The sequence below is a fragment of the Lycium ferocissimum genome, unplaced genomic scaffold (genome assembly GCF_029784015.1).
Source record: "Lycium ferocissimum isolate CSIRO_LF1 unplaced genomic scaffold, AGI_CSIRO_Lferr_CH_V1 ctg2594, whole genome shotgun sequence".
Taxonomy (NCBI): domain Eukaryota; kingdom Viridiplantae; phylum Streptophyta; class Magnoliopsida; order Solanales; family Solanaceae; genus Lycium; species Lycium ferocissimum.
Genome location: NW_026722594.1, coordinates 56,041 through 72,500, shown reverse-complemented (window position 1 = coordinate 72,500; position 16,460 = coordinate 56,041). Strand labels below are relative to the sequence as shown.

Below are 16,460 nucleotides of genomic sequence, written 5' to 3'. Positions count from 1 at the left end.
GGCCAGCTTGGCTTCTGACCGGTCGATCCCGCTTAGTACCCCCTCTTGCAACGATTCGGCGCCTCCACTTGATGCTTGACGCCCACGCTTCCGAGTTCACCTCGTAAACCCTTACAAAAGGGGCGAAGCCCACACCACACAGTTGTTCAATTTGAATGTCATTCTCGACTTTATCCCTTCTCTAATCTAATATCTAATAGGGCTGGGTGTTTGATTTCAGGCCCTTTCGAGGAGGGTATCTGATTGGTTAATGTCAGCCCGGCTCGCATGGACTTCCGGTGTTTCTTAGTTGACAACTGCATTGAAATTAGAAGTTCTCCAGTTACTCCTGCACAAGCAACAGCAGTTATGGATCTGATTGAGGAACGCTAGGAAGAATGGATCGAACGAGAAGGATTAGAGCAAGTTCCGTTCTGGGTGAATCAAGAAAGGAAGTTCCGGGAGTTCTGTGTCCCGAAGAGAGAAAGCTCACTAAGAACTAGCTTGGCCGTAGTTCCTCGTAGGAGATAGACGGACCAAAGGCGTTCCTCGAGAAAGGCTGACCAATTGCGGATTCCGAAAAGAAATAATTTCACTGTCCTAGTTATGCGAGACGCCCTCTTCCTAGCGAGTGAATGATTGAACTGATAGCTGAACTGATAGCTTCAAAAGGTGACTCTTCTCTTTCCTTTTGGTTAGCTTGCAATACAATGCGGATCAGCGAGACTTGCTTGAATGCTTGCTAGACTTCCTTATTCTTCTTTTGAAAGCAGCTTTTACTCAGATAGCTACTTCTGCAAGCTAGTAGGTTCAGTAGTCACAACTGATTACCCTCTTGTTTGGAACCTTGAGACGAAGGCTAGCTCTTTCCCTCTCCTTTTAGTTTCTTAGTCAAAATGGGTGATGGTATTCTGCCTAAATAGTAGACACAGGTAATAAATAAGAGAATACTAAAGATTCGAGCCATAGAATTTCTCAATTCTGACACAAGGAACTTATACTTATTAGATCTAATAAGTACATTAGACCTAATAGAATTATTTTGCTGTATCCAGACTAATACCAATCCAACCCATTTCATGAATAAAATGTGACCAATTAACCAACCAACAAAACTACTTGTTACAAATAACATCTTGTTGTTGCATCGAAACATATAAATGTTGACTAATCTGGCTAACATTGAACTTGGTAAAATGAAATGGTTGAATAATTGAAAAAATGAAATTATTCACCGTTGTTCCTCAGTAGCTCAGTGGTAGAGCGGTCGGCTGTTAACCGATTGGTCGTAGGTTCGAATCCTACTTGGGGAGATTTTGGAGTTATCGCTTTTCTGACCTAGCGCTTGCCTCCGGTGGTGTCCTTCTCCTTTGTTTCTAAACTAGCAGAATCGTGGGACATCAAAAGCGGTAAGTTGATTGTTGGTTTTTATTCCTCACTCTCGTATAGGAACACTTGGTTCGTTCCATTCTTAGGGAAGGATCCACTGGAAAGACTGGAGTGGTATCTTCATTAGCCGGAAGGAATTAGTCTCCACTAGCGTCATTCGAAGAACGAACAAGAAAAGGCTTACTGTTTAGGATAGATGGATGTGGCCCAATGGCTAAAGCTCTGCCAGCTTCTTGTAGACTGAACTCTCTTCTCTTTAGGCTCCGAGTTCTTTTTGGGGGGATGGTCTAATTTACTAGTGGCAACGAAGTTCTTAAATGACTAGATTCTCCCGGAACGCTAGCGTCGCTAATCGTCTTAGTTCCCTGAAATGAAATCAATAAGCTTTTTGATTGATTCAGGGCGCCGCCCCCCTTCAACGAATTAGAACCCATTGAGGGGGGCCTCGGCCCGGGAAGGGGAGAGTGGCCGAGTGGTCAAAAGCGGCAGACTGTAAATCTGTTGAAGTTTTTCTACGTAGGTTCGAATCCTGCCTCTCCCACTTGGTTGTTGTAGACTTCAGAGAAGAGAAAAGAGGCATTCGTCAGCGTAGGAAGGCCAACCGAGCGAAGCTCTTTCTTTTTTTTGGCCGTGCCGTGAAGTGAAATTGTATCGTATGTTAGTTAGAGAGGTTGGCGAACTACTACGATCTATAGATTTCCCATCTATATCCAATCCCAACGAGAATAGAAGCGAGTCGCTTCCGGCCTGTCTTGTAGTCGTAGTCTTTTAGCTTATGTAGTCGTCGGCCTTCCTACACGCATGCGTCCGCCAGAATGCCTCCTTGGTTCGGGACGAAGCCAAGCCGATACATACGATAGGCGAAGGAAAGACCCCCATTTCATAGCGCCTGGGGAACGCAAGTTTGATCGAGGATTGGAGAGGAGAGGTGGAAGAAAGGGCTCGGGATGGATTTAGGAGTCTTTGTGCGAGCCGTATGCGGTGAGAGTCGCACGTACGGTAACGAGGGGGGTTCGCGTCTATACGTGTAGTGTGGTGCTTAGGCCTACCCACCCTATTTGTTCCATGATCTATGGGTCTACTGGAGCTACCCACTTCGATCAATTAGCCAAGATTTTGACCGGATACGAAATCACTGGTGCTCGATCTAGTGGTATTTTTATGGGGATTCTATTTATCGCTGTAGGATCCCTATTCAAGATCACTGCAGTTCCTTTTCGGGCGGCTGTAGGACGGCCGCCTATAGGTGGTAGGGTAGGGTGGGTGGTACCGCTCTGCGGCCAATCTTCCTAACCGCGCGCGGGCCGGGCTTAGAGCGCGTGAAACTCATCACTACCTCGTAAGGGCGTTGAGACCATAGCATGTTACACGAAAGCGCCGCTTTCTCTGTAGTGTTGTCACACAGCTGCCCGCCTAGAAGAGCAACTCGCTCTGTAGTGTTGTCACACAAGATAAGCACGCCGCCCGCCTGCTGGCCGGGCGAATCGAAGTTATCTTCCGGTCAACTGTCCACCCAGTCAAGTGCAAAAAACACAGTAGAATCACGCAACGCACGCTGCTGGTGTGCTTCCTGCTCGCGAGGAAAGAAAGAAGAGCGACAGGGTTCAGTTCAGATTTGACTGTTTGCAGCATGGGAGCAGATTCCCCAAAAAATCCCTGGGAACAATGAAAAAAAAAAGATATCTCGGTAACGAAAACTATAGGGGGCTGTATTGGCGAGATCCAACGGTGAACAGCTGCCCAAAAGAAAAACCGCCTGGAAGTCCGAGGACCTTTAGTACTGTACTCTACCCCCGAACCAGCAGCCTTCGCGCCAAGCAAGACCGCCCTTGTCCCTTTCCTTTCTCCATTCCGCCTCCTTCTTTGCTTTGTTCCAATAGAGTCTAAGGCAAAGTGGTTCGTATGCCTACTTTACCTACTTGACGAAAGGGAACGAACAACCTTTCATTTCCGGGTTTATGGATTGGATTCAGTCAGCCTCACGACATAATCAGAGTGAGGCTTTGGTTACCGGCAAACGCTTCTCCAAAGGCGACCCTCTCGAGTTTCCGGCTGTTTCCGTCATTGAAGTAGCCTTTCGTCGCCCTACCAAACGAAAGAAGTCACTATCAAACTGCTCGCCCTATTGAAGTACCAAAGGTGCGCTCCGCCCGGTGACTAGGAAATGGGTTTGCCCTTGAATTGAAGTGATGAGGTCGGAAAGAGGGAAGTAGGGCTCCTATTGACTAAAGGTTGGTTCTTCGCTTTCCTTTAGAATGAAAGTTGCTATGAAGCCCCTCTCCTTACAGTCAAGTGGCTGAACGCCCCTACTACTTACTTTGTTTGATTCAAAGAACAGCCCCCCCAACTAGTTGTATGGGGTGGGGTGCTTGTGAAAAGCTGCTTTGGATATGAGTAATTCCTAAAAAAAGGCAAAGTCCGGTATTTGACGAAGATCTTTCTATCAATAGATAGGAATGAGTGTTCGATATAGGGGATAGGATCCATCTGCTCTTTATCTCACAATTTTTTTGTGAGAGATCGAGATTTTTTTTTCATCGAAAACGAAGAAGGCCGAGGATGGCCTACGGTGCGTCTTATCTGAAGGGAACACGCTTTTTTGACCGCCGTGGTATGATTGCCGGGCCCTCTCCTCGTTCCGCCCTTCCTATTGGGATAGCAGCCTTCGGGCTTTGCCTGCCCTTTCGAATCCAAAATTCCGGCTCGGCCCGGGAAAGCGCTGGCAACAACTGAAAGGAAGGGGTCCATGTAGCTGCTGTGTCCGCCCCCTTCTTAGTCAATGGGGCACAGCAGGTTCGGCATCTACTACAAAAGAGAGAATCCACTTCAGATAACCACGTCTCTGCTAGGCAGCGTGTGGAATGGCCGAGAGCGGACCTTTTTGGATATATAATCCAAGTCGAGAGTAGAGTTACAGGAAAAGCCGTCTGATGGAAAACGACTTTCACGTTCGGTTCAGAGAGCACTTTTTTCGTTGAGAATTCCTCGTTCCCTTTCGTGTGAATTCCCCAGCGGCGAATTCAAAACTTGTGGGGCCCTATCTATTCCATCTCTCGAGCCCCGAAGAAAACCCCCTACCCTTCGGACTCCATATATCTTTTGACTCTATATATGTGGGCACCTGATATCTATGAGGGTTCACCCACCCCGGTTACAGCATTCCTTTCTATTGCGCCTAAAATCTCTATTTCTGCTAATATTTCACGTGTTTCTATTTATGGTTCTTATGGAGCTACATTGCAACAAATCTTCTTTTTCTGCAGCATTGCTTCTATGATCTTAGGAGCACTGGCCGCCATGGCCCAAACGAAAGTAAAAAGACTTCTAGCTCATAGTTCAATTGGACATGTAGGTTATATTCGTACTGGTTTCTCATGTGGAACCATAGAAGGAATTCAATCACTACTAATTGGTATCTTTATTTATGCATCAACGACGATAGATGCATTCGCCATAGTTTTAGCATTACGGCAAACCCGTGTCAAATATATAGCTGATTTGGGCGCTCTAGCCAAAACGAATCCTATTTTGGCTATTACCTTCTCCATTACTATGTTCTCATACGCAGGAATACCCCCGTTAGCCGGCTTTTGTAGCAAATTCTATTTGTTCTTCGCCGCTTTGGGTTGTGGGGCTTACTTCCTAGCCCCAGTGGGAGTAGTGACTAGCGTTATAGGTCGTTGGGCGGCCGGAAGGTTGCCACGAGTAAGTAAGTTTGGGGGACCGAAGGCAGTTCTCCGTGCACCGGACACGTAGCTTACCGAATCAGTTGCGACACGGATGGGAATGCATGCTACGAAAGATAGGGTCGAGTCTGATACATCAACCGTCTACTCAATATCCTTGTACGAGTCCACAATGACTACACGAGATGAACCTTGGTTTGGTGAATTGAAGTTGGCCTTAGGTCTAATAGGACTCCCAGTTACTGCGCGCGATCGTATACTGAGGTGCTCCCCGCCGGTTGTTGGAACGACGCGAGCCGGGCCGGGTCTCGATTCAGAAAGATGAAGGGCCCAAAAGTCTAAATAGGGGGTTACAAATTCCCCATCTCATTGGGGGCGGAAAACGAATCGACATCTCGATGTGATACAGCCCTTTCGATTTTAGTTGGGAAAGAACGGCGAAGTCCATCCGAACCGTCCAATGAAGAATAAGAGGAGAGCAAAGCGCCAATGGCGCGCGAAGCGCATGCGGAACGGGCACGGAGAAAAAGAAGTGTGGAGGAGAAGCAGCCGAGCTCATTCCCTTCGCTTCCTGGGCCCAAAGCAGTGCAGTCTTTCCTGGCCAAATCAAGGATTTGGGGCTTCTTGCTACGCTACAACACTATAGAAATCCATTTTGATTAGTAATATATATGAATAGAAAGATAGATCCATCCATCTATCCTATCCGGTTTCGATTTTGATATCTAAAAAAGAATCGATTTCATTCAACCTTTGATTCAAAGAACTGCGCTTAGCCCCCCCGCTCATGAAACGGCTCTGCTGCAATGGATGGCAGAGGGTCCGTAGTACCCGAAGCACTGGAGTGATCCAGTAGCCGGGAAGGGGCCTAGAAGTGCCTACTACTACACCACACTACACTTGGCTCTACACATTTACAGAGCTAACCCCTGTCCAGTGCCTGGCAGAGCTAAGGGGGCTTCAATCCTTACTCTTTATCCCCATCTTCGCCCAGGCTAACGGGGCCTTACTTATTCAGGGGGGAGAGTGGAGCCTCGAAAAGCGCTGTTGAGAGGAAGATCCTTGGCCCCTCTTCATTCTCTACAGGGTTCCAAACCTTTCTTCAACATAGGTGACAACGAGCCAGGCAGAGATGGAAGAGATCAAACACGGGAATAAGAAGCAAGCTCGCCTTCCTTTTTGATCATTTTGATAGAGGGGGATGAAGAAAGTGGACAAAAGAGACTCGCATTTCTCATCGAACAAATACAGGAAAAGAATCATATTGAAAACGCTCCTAACCCAACCCCTTCCTTCGTAGAGCCCGTGTATTGTAAGTGATCCGAACCTGCCCGGAGCGAGCCTCCCATAGAGGCAAGTGAAGTTGGTGAGCCGTATGATGGGCAACTATCTCCTGCGGTTCGGAGAGGACTCAGCTGTTAGTTAGTACCCCCTTGGTTTCGGGGTGGACCTTTTCACTCTATTTTATTATATACGCTTAGCGAAAAGAATGTTTTTTGATACACCTAGGACATGGATTCTATATGAACCAATGGATCGTGACAAGTCGTTACTACTAGCAATGACTTCCTCTTTCATTACTTCATTCTTTCCATATCCCTCTCCTTTGTTCTCAGTTACTCATCAAATGGCACTCAGTTCATATCTTTAAGTTCGATCATTGACAAGGTTCAAAGAAAGGGTATATAGATTATCCGAGGAGCCCTTACTTAACTTCGCCCTTATCCCCTATCGTATCGTGGTGTCCCCACCAGGCCGCCTCTCTCTTTGGTTTCGCCATTGGCTCTCCTTTCGTCCCCCCGAGCGCCTTGTTGAATTGAATGAATAAAGAGTTCACTAAGGATCTTCGCCCCTGAACGTAGCTAGTAGCTTTAGAAGTTAGATCTAGAGGTTGGAGTTGGAGTCGAGCTAGGATGAAACTTTTTCCACTGGGACCCATCTGGCTATCCAACTGGAATCGGACCTATCAGAGTAGTCTATCCCATTTTTGAAAAGAATTCCTTTCATTTCTTTTCAGCAGGAGCGCAGCGCTTTGGTGTACACCTGTCCCTTTTCCTTTTCTTTTCAGCCTGCCTGGAGGAACCCCTTTCACTCTCTCAGATGTGTTATACGTAGATTGATGAGGTGGGTTGGTCCTATTAAGTCTACTACTGTTGTGTTCCGATCCTTTCTGTGAGAACTTGTGACCGCAGTTTTCATCGACTTTCTCTCTACCTTCTTGATCTTTGCACCACAAGTTCGCAGACAAGCCGCATTGTGAACTCACTCTTGCGAGTAATGCTAGAATTCTTATTATATAAGATCATACTTGGTCGGGAATCTTTTGTTATTTTTTTACATTACTAGGAAAACGGACTAGCTCAATGGATAATCCGATTCAATCCAACCTTCCAGCTTTCTATCTCACTCTCGCAGAAGGTCATGGGCGATACCGCACTGCAAACTTTCTATATCTCTGTCTCCGGCTAGTTAGAATTATCTCTTTCATCCGACGTAAAAATAAGCTAACTCACTCTTTTCTTTCTCGAAAATCGGATGGAATTGCTTCGCACTACTAGTCGTCTATAATTCAAAAGGTCTCCGTCTTCCTGTACATCTCACTATACCTGTAGGAAGCCAATGGGAATGGGTTCTAACCTAAGAAGAGTGGTGCCATTACTAGAAGAGGGATTGATCGTCTGTCCTGCTTGCCTCTGTTATCTACACGATAAAATGTACTAGTTATAAAGGACGAAAGGGCTTTCACTACCTCTCACTACTATTTCTCTTACCCGGAAAAGGCCTCCCATCTAGTTCTTTCATACCCATTAAAAGCCGGTGCTCAAAGGAGAAGGAAGACTGGGGCTGCTGCAAGTTGATAGATTCCCCACCCCAGATCTTTCTTCCCAATCAAGCGCACCTGGGAAGAAAGGGAAACTGATTGAGGCAGTTGTGAGAGATGATAAGGAAGAGGAGCAAGTTGTTGTGAGGAAGGATAAAGGGAAGGAAGCAAGTAGTAGTGGATAAGCCATCATTAGAGACCATAAGAGAAGAGCCGGAGAAGGGAGAGATGGCTATGTCTATCCCATCCCTCACCCCGCAGCTCAAACTCCGCATCCTGCCAGATCCAGCTACGGACTTACTAGAGCTACTACGCATCCTAGAATTGGGGGAAGGAAAAAACAAACCTAAAAGAGGGCATAAAAGACTGTCTGAATCTTCCTAAAGTCAAAGTAGCAGAAGACATGAAAGTCACTAAAGAGCGCTTTCAAACAAAGTCACTAAAGAGCGCTTTCAAACTATGAAATGTGGGCATAGAAAGTTTTCGGGTACCACAGTGAGACAGTGATCCCTACGCCCTGAAAAAACTGCCCGAGGACCCACCTATGCTACTACCAAGCCCACTGCTGCCAAGCAAGGGATGGCAATAACTAAAACTTCGATACCTAAATTGATTCACCCAAAGACTTAAGACCGAACCAATCTCATTCTTTTCTTCATTACTGCAACGCGCCAACCGAAGCAGAAAGCTACCGCTCCTACTTAATGCTTTATCTATGATTTACTTGAAATTCAAAAGATCTCAGTGATTTATTACATCGCTTGCTATGCGACTATAATTAGTTGATAGCGGAACTCAGCTGGGACAGCAGATATGAAAAAGAAAGAAGCGACGTACTCCTACCTAAACTTCTCTTGCTTTTAGGATCGGACCATAAAGAAGCATCAGATTCCAGTCTCGTAGTCAATGAACTATCTAATCTAAGCGTAAGTCAATGAACTATCTAAGCGTATTAAGAAGAAAGAGCCTTTTGCTCACCTCGGTTTTCTACCTTCTTCTTTTCCCACTCTGAAGCAGACGAAGCGAGCTGGAACGTACAAGGAAAGAGAAGCGAGATGGTACCCTCCTATTGAATCTACTTATGGATCAAAGTCAGATGCGGTTGATGGCTGGTCGAGCATCAAGAGGTCCATTAGCGGATGGAAAGAATGCTTAGCGACACAGCAGATACTAATGAGAAGGCATTGAAGGAAGTTCGTTTTTTTAGGCTTTCAGGGTTTAGTTAAGACTTTGCCGTCTTTTCCTCTCGCTTCGTAAAAAGTCTGTAATACTAAGATTAATGAGATTTTCCGTTTCCCAGTCGACTATGTGAACAGCACAAAGCAAAGTTTGACCCTTTAGTGTCCAATGATATCAATGCTTTCTGTTTCAAACAGGAGGGAAGCTTTATGGTTTCGTAGCTTCTACTTTTTCTTCTACTTTAGGGTTTGATAGAATCGTCCGCTATTACAGACTTTGATTATCTGTGGGGCAGTGCGTTAGACGAAGGAAGTAGCATCTAATCTAAGGAAGATGAAGACCGGATATTCAAAGGAATATTTGACAAAGCAGAAGCATTACAAGCATACATAAAATAGGAAGCCTACACACACCGTAGACCAGCCACACACCATTAAAAAGGAAACTAAGAACATAGTACATAAACCAAAGACATAGAGCAAGCATACAAGACTTTGGGTCGACGGACTCCTTATTTTCCATTTTAGCGATATAGGAAGTTGGCGGACTCTTCTAGTCTCCCCGGCGACCGTGGGTGACAGCCTGTATTATTAGGCCTTCCTGCTCCTTCAGGAGAAAAGAAATCCTGTGTTTCAGACCGCGAATGCGGTCCCGTAAAAGTTGCATCCTTCTGCCCACGACCTCCGGATCGAGAGCAGGCGGATGCTCCCAGAACAGACCAAGCATTTGCTCACATTGGAGCTTTTCGTTTTCCACGGTTTGTATTTCTTGTTGAATGCTCGCCAGTCTGTTCGCGATATCCATGTCTACTCACTTTCTTGCCGACTTCTAAGTGCCCTCTTTGCCAAATAGAGACTGAAAGAAGCTTCTATTTATAGGCAGGCCCTAAACCCTTTCTTATTAGTCATAATTCTTGTCTTAGTTCCGTAACATGGTTCAACCCCGGCTTTTCATGAATATGGAACCCCCTTAACTAGATTTTAGTGCGCTGAAGAATTCTCCCCTGGATAAAGGCCCCGCCCCTCAAAATCAAAGAGTCCTTTTTGGCGGGTATTGCCACGCGGCTTAATTACGACCACTCCCTCGGGAATAAGAGGCAATAATAGAACGCACTGTATAGAGTACTCCCCCGCTTTTCTCGGGTTTCCAAAGGCCCGTCACTCCTTACTCGACAGCTCAAAGCTGACCAGAGTCCTCGTTTACCCTACGTGCACTATTTAGCTCTGCCTACTCAGATCACGCTTTTATTTGTCTATTTTTTATTGGCTGATTCCCAGGTAACTGACTTCGGCCAATCCTTACTCGACAGCTCCGTCCTTTGGTGAGCACCGAAGCTAGCTCTCTTGAATTTCCCCGGAAAGACGGAACCTTTCCAGCTCACTCTGTCAGTCCACTAAGACGCGTATAGAGTAAATGAGCACAATCACTTTTTCAGTACAATAAGTCCCCTTCTCCACACTTTTGTTTTTGGGCTTTCTTGGATTCGTTTCCCCAGTAATTCCATTTTGGACTCGGGCGTGGGCTTTTCCATTGGGCTCAGTATCATAATTATCCCAAAAGCCCCCTCTCCTCTTCCTGCTTGTCAATGGGCTTAGATGGATCAAAGCATTAGATAGAATGCTAAGTCCAATTCCTCAATATTCTTCTTCTTCAGTGGCCCAAGCAAGATCATCTATCAGAGAGGATAGGGTCCAAGGTAATTTATTACTCTTTTAAAAGAGGGAACTCGAGCATTTATTGCGAGAGGTACTGACGTAACTCGACTAAAAGGAGAGGAAAGCTTTCACTGCCGGGTATCTCCTCCGATCGTACTTCAAAGATCAGCTTTGACATAGTCTGTACCACTGGGACTCTCACTAAGAAAGTCTGATGAGCCCTATCTCAAGAATTGCCAGGTATTTCATGCAACTCAATTCTAGTGTTCATCCACTAAACTTCTCAACGGGACAAAGATGAGATGATTGGAATCAAAATGTGATAGCATTTTACGGAGCAAGAGGCAAGGAAAGGTATGCTAGTTAGCTAGGCTAGCGCTCATTCCTTCTTTCGAAACCAAGTCGTAGTGACGAAAGGAAGGCAGACGCGCAGGTCAGATCAGCCCGCCGCTTATTTATCTCGTAGTTCCACTTTAAGATCGTGGAGCAACACCAAAAGAAGTGAGCTTTTAGGGTTAGGAAGCGAGAAGAAGAGTGAAGGTCGCCCCTATAAAGTATGTTCAAAGAATGGCTTGAGTGAAAGCTGGAGTGGCACAAGACAGATTGAAAGCTAAGGGAAGGGAGGTTTGCAAGGAGGTATACTGGCAGAGCAGGAAGATAGGCAAAGGAGAATCGGCCCGATGCCTACACCTATTGAAAGGGGCGACGGCTCAGATGAAGCGAGCCTATCTTGTTTAGTAAGGGAGGCAGTCTAAAGCGATCTGCTCTTCTTCTTCCTCCACTGGAACTATTACTGAAGAAGGAAGGCTTGATGCTAGTCGTATTACATCTCCAGCAACTAAAGAAAGAGCTAGAACTGCAACTGCACCTATAGAATCAACTTCAGATGGAAAGGTTTGAAAGAAAGCAGCTAGGAGTGGTTCATAATCCGATCCCTTTGAGTGGAAGTAATTATCGCTGGTTCCATCCCGGGAGTGCCCTATAAGCATGAGTTGCCCTCGATAAAGAGAAGGGGCTAGGCTTGCAGACCTTCTGCCAGTAAGCGAGTGGGAGATGCGCGGAATAGTGTGCTGAACCAAGGCAGACTTCGAATACTTCCTCGATACCCAGAAAAAGTAGCAAACTATAGCAAAGTATCAGATTTACGGTTGCTTCGCTAGTCCTTGGAAAACGGATGTCGCTGATCTGCGTTTAATCGCGTTTAAAAACTGGTTTAAGGTTTAGGACCTCGGAAATAAAGTGGTTGAAAGTGTTGGTACCTCGGAAAACAGAATAGCTCACCCAACTTTCAGGAGATTACTGAACTAAGCGGAGAATTACCCGTGAACTTACTATAGGATTCGTATGCATTCCTCAGATTAGACAACAGCCCTGCTTATCTCAGATGTCTGATTTCTTCCTTTAAGCCATCCATATGCTGCAGAACTCCTAAGATTCCTTCTTCAAAAGGGTTGCTTCGCTAGTCCAGCACCATATTAATAACTGAGAGAGATAAGATACCTTGCAGATTTAGGATTTGTCACATATCAGATACGTACCAAACGGAGTCTATGGCCTTTCTTCTGTTAAGAACTCCCGTTCCTTAGATATGAGATCGGAATTGGAAATAGGACTTTTCGCATGACCCTAGCATTTGACTCCCAAGCACACCCCAGCACAGATAAGCCATACCTCATCACAAAGATACCAAGATAGATTAACCACAATCGTTGAGGCCTTCGCCTTGCAACTTACTAAAGTCATCTCTGTGCTACAGAAAATCACTTCTCCTTAAGTCCCTAGCGAAGCAACCTAGCGAAGCAAGCTAGTTGACCTTTGCCTTGCAACTACATCTCTGTGTTACAGAAAACTTCGAAAGACAGATGACCTGTTAAAGTGTGAAGTCTACACCCCCGAATGCTCACTCGATATCAGGGTGACTAATCAACACTCACAGTACATGGGTTAGGTCCTACTCTAGCGAAGCAACCAGTTGACCTATAAACCCTGACAGAGAAGGACCTCTCATTAGGTCCAACATCGTACATCGGTTGATCTTCTGCCTGAGAGAGACCCCGCATTAGGTCATAACTGTACCGTTAGGGGTACGACAGAAACCAGTTCAATCGATCCGTACTCTACTATACTCTAGGAACAGTACTCGAGGGACATGGACATGGCGAAGTTCCATCTGAAGAGAAGCGGAGAGCCCAATCATGCTTCAATCTGCAAGAGGTCTCTTATGAAATAGATAGCTACTCTAATTTCGGAGTGTGCTCATGTTGGGTAGGTAGCAGGGCCAGACAATCCCTTGACTTTCGTGTGTGCGTACTATGCTGCTAGTCATGTTACTGCCAACTCAAAGATCAAAACTAGAAACCAACTTCACAGGAATGAAGCTAACATAGATAACTAGCCTTGCTTTGGAATCCCATCTGAAATGACAGAATTCTTCGTTTAATCGAAAAAGCTGAACTCCTAAGATTCCTCACCTTAAAAGAAAGCGGAAAGCCCTATTCTGAAAGGATAGCTGGCTCAGAGATGAAAGAAAGGTGATTAAACGCACAAAATAGGCCTATTAGAAAGGTTTATACTGTTTCGTCAATCCCAAATCAAAGAGGTATCTAAGCTTGAACAATCGGGAGTTGAGCTCGTCCTCTTCTTAAGATCTCTACCTTAGGAGTTTTGTTCGATCGATTAAACAGCACAGCAATGAAAAGTAGTAGTTGCCATGGATGTCACGGATGATAGATGTACTGGGAGTAGCTACTACCCACCACGGTAGACTAGAGTTCTCCTTTCGAAGAGGAAGACCTAATTCCTTAGCTAACACCTTCCCTTAACTCTTAACTCTGAGCTTCTAGAGTAAGGATATTCCTCGTTTCGAATAATACTCGAGCTGGGTTAAGCAAGGCAAGGAACCTGACCGATCAACTGCTGAGGAGATGTAGTGCAGCACACCGTCGCCTACTTTGTCTGACAAGCTCACAAGGAAGTAACCTGAAAAGTGGTATTGGATGCTATAGGCCTTTCTGTGCTATATCCGAGGTACTGAGACCTTACCCACCCTCGAAACGTGGGATTCGCACTAAGCAACTGAAAAGGTTTCTCCAAAGCCGGTAAATTCAAAAGTTGACTCCAACAGGGGTCTCACCTCCTCCACTTTTTAGAGGTAATAGGCGGACTCTTACCCAACATTCCCAGCTTAGAAATACAGCTTTTCTTTTCCTATCGAAGCAAGTTCTCTGTACAGCACACTGTTGCTTTTTCTGTGCTCTAGTAACGAAGGTCAGGACTTCTCGCTTTTAGCAGTCTTCCGAAATGTTGCTGCGCTTCATGAAGGGATGTCGAAAAAGTGGTTAGTCTTAATCCTTCTCTGCTTTTTTTTACTTCCGTTTGATATCTCCGAGTTTTACGAACTGGATTCCCGGGTAGCAGAATGTCAATATAAAGAAGATAGTACGTATCCGCCACTAGCAAAATTCCTAATATAGAAGTACTCTTAGCTTTCACAGTAGTGTGCTTGTGCTGGCTTTCCACCTTTAAGAGCTTTCCATCTTTAAGATTGCTCCGCTAGGGCTTTCCACCTTTCATAGGCTTTCCGCCTTCTTTTCGCTGGGATTCATCCTGTTGACGGAAATTTCTTTCTTTCTCTTACACCTCTTACACGCAGGCACCCATGCAATAGATAGTAGCAGTTCTCCTCTCCTAGGTTTAGTAAAGTGCCATAGGCCGATCAACAGCTTTTAATAGCACACTCCTAGCGAAGCAATTTTGGTTGACTACAAGTAGTAGGTGGCGGGTCAACTTTCGAAAGTAAACAGGTTTCGATCGGTGTGCTCCCTTACTTTATTCTAATTCATGAGGACCTAAGGAAGGATAAGAGAAATCTAGGTATTCAGTTCTTTACCTTTGATTAGCACACCGAGGTAATATCATATTGATCATATTGATAGTATGCCCTTTTTCAGTGCTAGTTTCCGAGTTGTCTCTATCGAGCTGTAGTTGTTCAGGGAACGCCTTTGAAGAAAGAATACTAAGGCCTTTCCTTAAGCTTCCTTTCAGATATTGTTCCGAGTAACATAGTTCACTCTCAGCAGCACACACTAGTGGAATTCTTTTCTAGCGAAGCAAGCCCGCCTGGTGTGATTAACTCCCTAGCAGTCACTACTGAGCAGCACAGAAGCGTAGTGTGCTGTAGCAGAGTGTGCTATGAAGAAGAAGATTAGGCTTAGGTAAAGGATGAACAAGCCAATGATGGTACGAACCAGACGGGTGTGCTCCAGTACCAGTTGGGACATCTCGTTAACCAAGCCATGAATCAGACATTTCACACGCACGCCTCTCTCATCAAAGAATCAAGAAGTTAGTCATGACATCAACAGCGATCTTCCTCCGTTCGATAGGGGGTGAACTGCGCCTTACCACTTGCAGAGGGAGCTACGGTCGCTCACAGGTCGTTGCTCGCTCTCTCCACTGACGGAAAAGGCGTAACTACTCTTGGAGGAAGGGCTGGGAAGGTTGGGAAGGGAGGAGGGGAACAAGCTAACGGGAGACGGGGAGAGAGAGAACGAAGTGAACGAACGAACATACTATGATTGTCTGGTTGTGAGCCATTGGCGAACTATCAACAGAGTGTACGACCGTAGGGGTAGGGAGGGAAGAGTAGCGAAGCGATGTTCCAGTTGAAGCATGTACTCTAGCCGGCATGTCCCACCTCGTCTAGATCACTCCTGGATGTCTTGAAGGTGTCGCTAAAGCACGCCACCCCTTCTCCTCTGTTGAATCTATCTCTCTTGGTTCGCTGGTAATTCCTATTCATGATGGGATCAGGTAGCTAGGCGGAGCCCGTATTCCTGTAATTCCCTGGGATGTGTTTAAGCGTAAAATGAGCTGCTGTCTGTATCTGAGCGACCGGGTCTCCCTCTTACGCACCAAGTGCAGCTAAAGCAGGGGCGAAGACGAGGCTTGCAGACCTTCTGACTTCCCTGTCCGGGATCTCTTCACTGGATGTGTCGTGTTCCTTTGGCCCACTCCCCATTTGTTGGAAGGGTTTGTCCGGCCGGCGATGACGGTGCAGCTAAAGAAGTACGCGACAAGTGGAGCTGCTGCTTAGTCACTCTCTTCCCTCCTCTGGTCGGATGGGAATTCCTCGGCACGACTGGGCAGCTAAGCATCATTGGCTTGGTCAGCCTTTACCTAACCAACTCACAAATCGGACGCAGGCTCATCAAACAGCGCTTTCTAGCTTTCTTCAGGATTTAGCCTGAACCGATGCCAGAGCTCTCAGTGGTTTGTGGACTCGAACCACAGTAGGAATTTACAGTTCCGGCTCCCCAGCGGAGCGTAACCACTTTCTTACTCGTAAAGGCAAAGAAAAAAGGGATCCGCCTCGAATCAAAACCTTCTTTCTTTTCGAAAAACGATCTTTCTTCTCTTATGAAATTGATAGTTTCGAAAAACGATCTTTCTTCTCTTATGAAATTGATAGTTTGTGAGAGGAATGCAATAACTCGACTATTTACATATTTGATTTCCAGCAAAAACTGCTATCCTTTCAGATTGATCTTTCTTTGTAAAATTTCCTTTGGCTAAACAAAAACACTTACCTTTTCAATCTCATAATAACATTTGTGATGAACCTTTTGATCTGATATCTTTCTGCTCCATCCCTTTTCAGTTGAAACCACAGAACAGAAGGTTTTCGATATTTTTGAACCATAGTGGATGATCATTCAAGGGCTACTTGGGTCTATCTTCTCAAAAGTCAAA

At 45.7% G+C, this 16,460-nt stretch overlaps 3 protein-coding genes and 2 non-coding genes across 5 annotated transcripts; 4 read left to right on the top strand and 1 right to left on the bottom strand.

Annotated features, from left to right (window-relative positions):
• Positions 1-1,220: 1,220 nt before the first annotated feature.
• TRNAN-GUU (transfer RNA asparagine (anticodon GUU)) lies at positions 1,221-1,292 on the top strand. Its single transcript has one exon. It is a non-coding gene; the product is annotated as a tRNA-Asn (tRNA).
• Positions 1,293-1,723: 431 nt separating this feature from the next.
• LOC132043584 (NADH-ubiquinone oxidoreductase chain 2) lies at positions 1,724-6,688 on the top strand. The gene has a single exon (XM_059434060.1). It carries the CDS (start codon positions 4,480-4,482, stop codon positions 5,122-5,124), a length of 645 nt encoding a protein of 214 aa, XP_059290043.1. The 5' UTR covers positions 1,724-4,479; the 3' UTR covers positions 5,125-6,688.
• TRNAY-GUA (transfer RNA tyrosine (anticodon GUA)) lies at positions 1,827-1,909 on the top strand. The gene has a single exon. It is a non-coding gene; the product is annotated as a tRNA-Tyr (tRNA).
• A 2,326-nt stretch (positions 6,689-9,014) lies between the features above and the next one.
• On the top strand, positions 9,015-9,491 carry LOC132043590 (uncharacterized). Its single transcript, XM_059434065.1, is given in 3 exon segments — positions 9,015-9,091; positions 9,176-9,233; positions 9,300-9,491. Coding segments are annotated over 3 exon segments (327 nt in total).
• Positions 9,492-9,606: 115 nt separating this feature from the next.
• Positions 9,607-9,858, bottom strand: LOC132043604 (uncharacterized). The gene has a single exon (XM_059434079.1). It carries the CDS (start codon positions 9,856-9,858, stop codon positions 9,607-9,609), a length of 252 nt encoding a protein of 83 aa, XP_059290062.1.
• Between the last annotated feature and the right edge of the window lie 6,602 nt (positions 9,859-16,460).

What these genes read in the sequence shown, in the direction of transcription:
- LOC132043584 (XM_059434060.1), top strand. Translation starts at nt 4,480, where the DNA reads ATGTGGGCACCTGATATCTATGAGGGTTCACCCACCCCGGTTACAGCA.
- LOC132043604 (XM_059434079.1), bottom strand. Translation starts at nt 9,858, where the DNA reads ATGGATATCGCGAACAGACTGGCGAGCATTCAACAAGAAATACAAACC.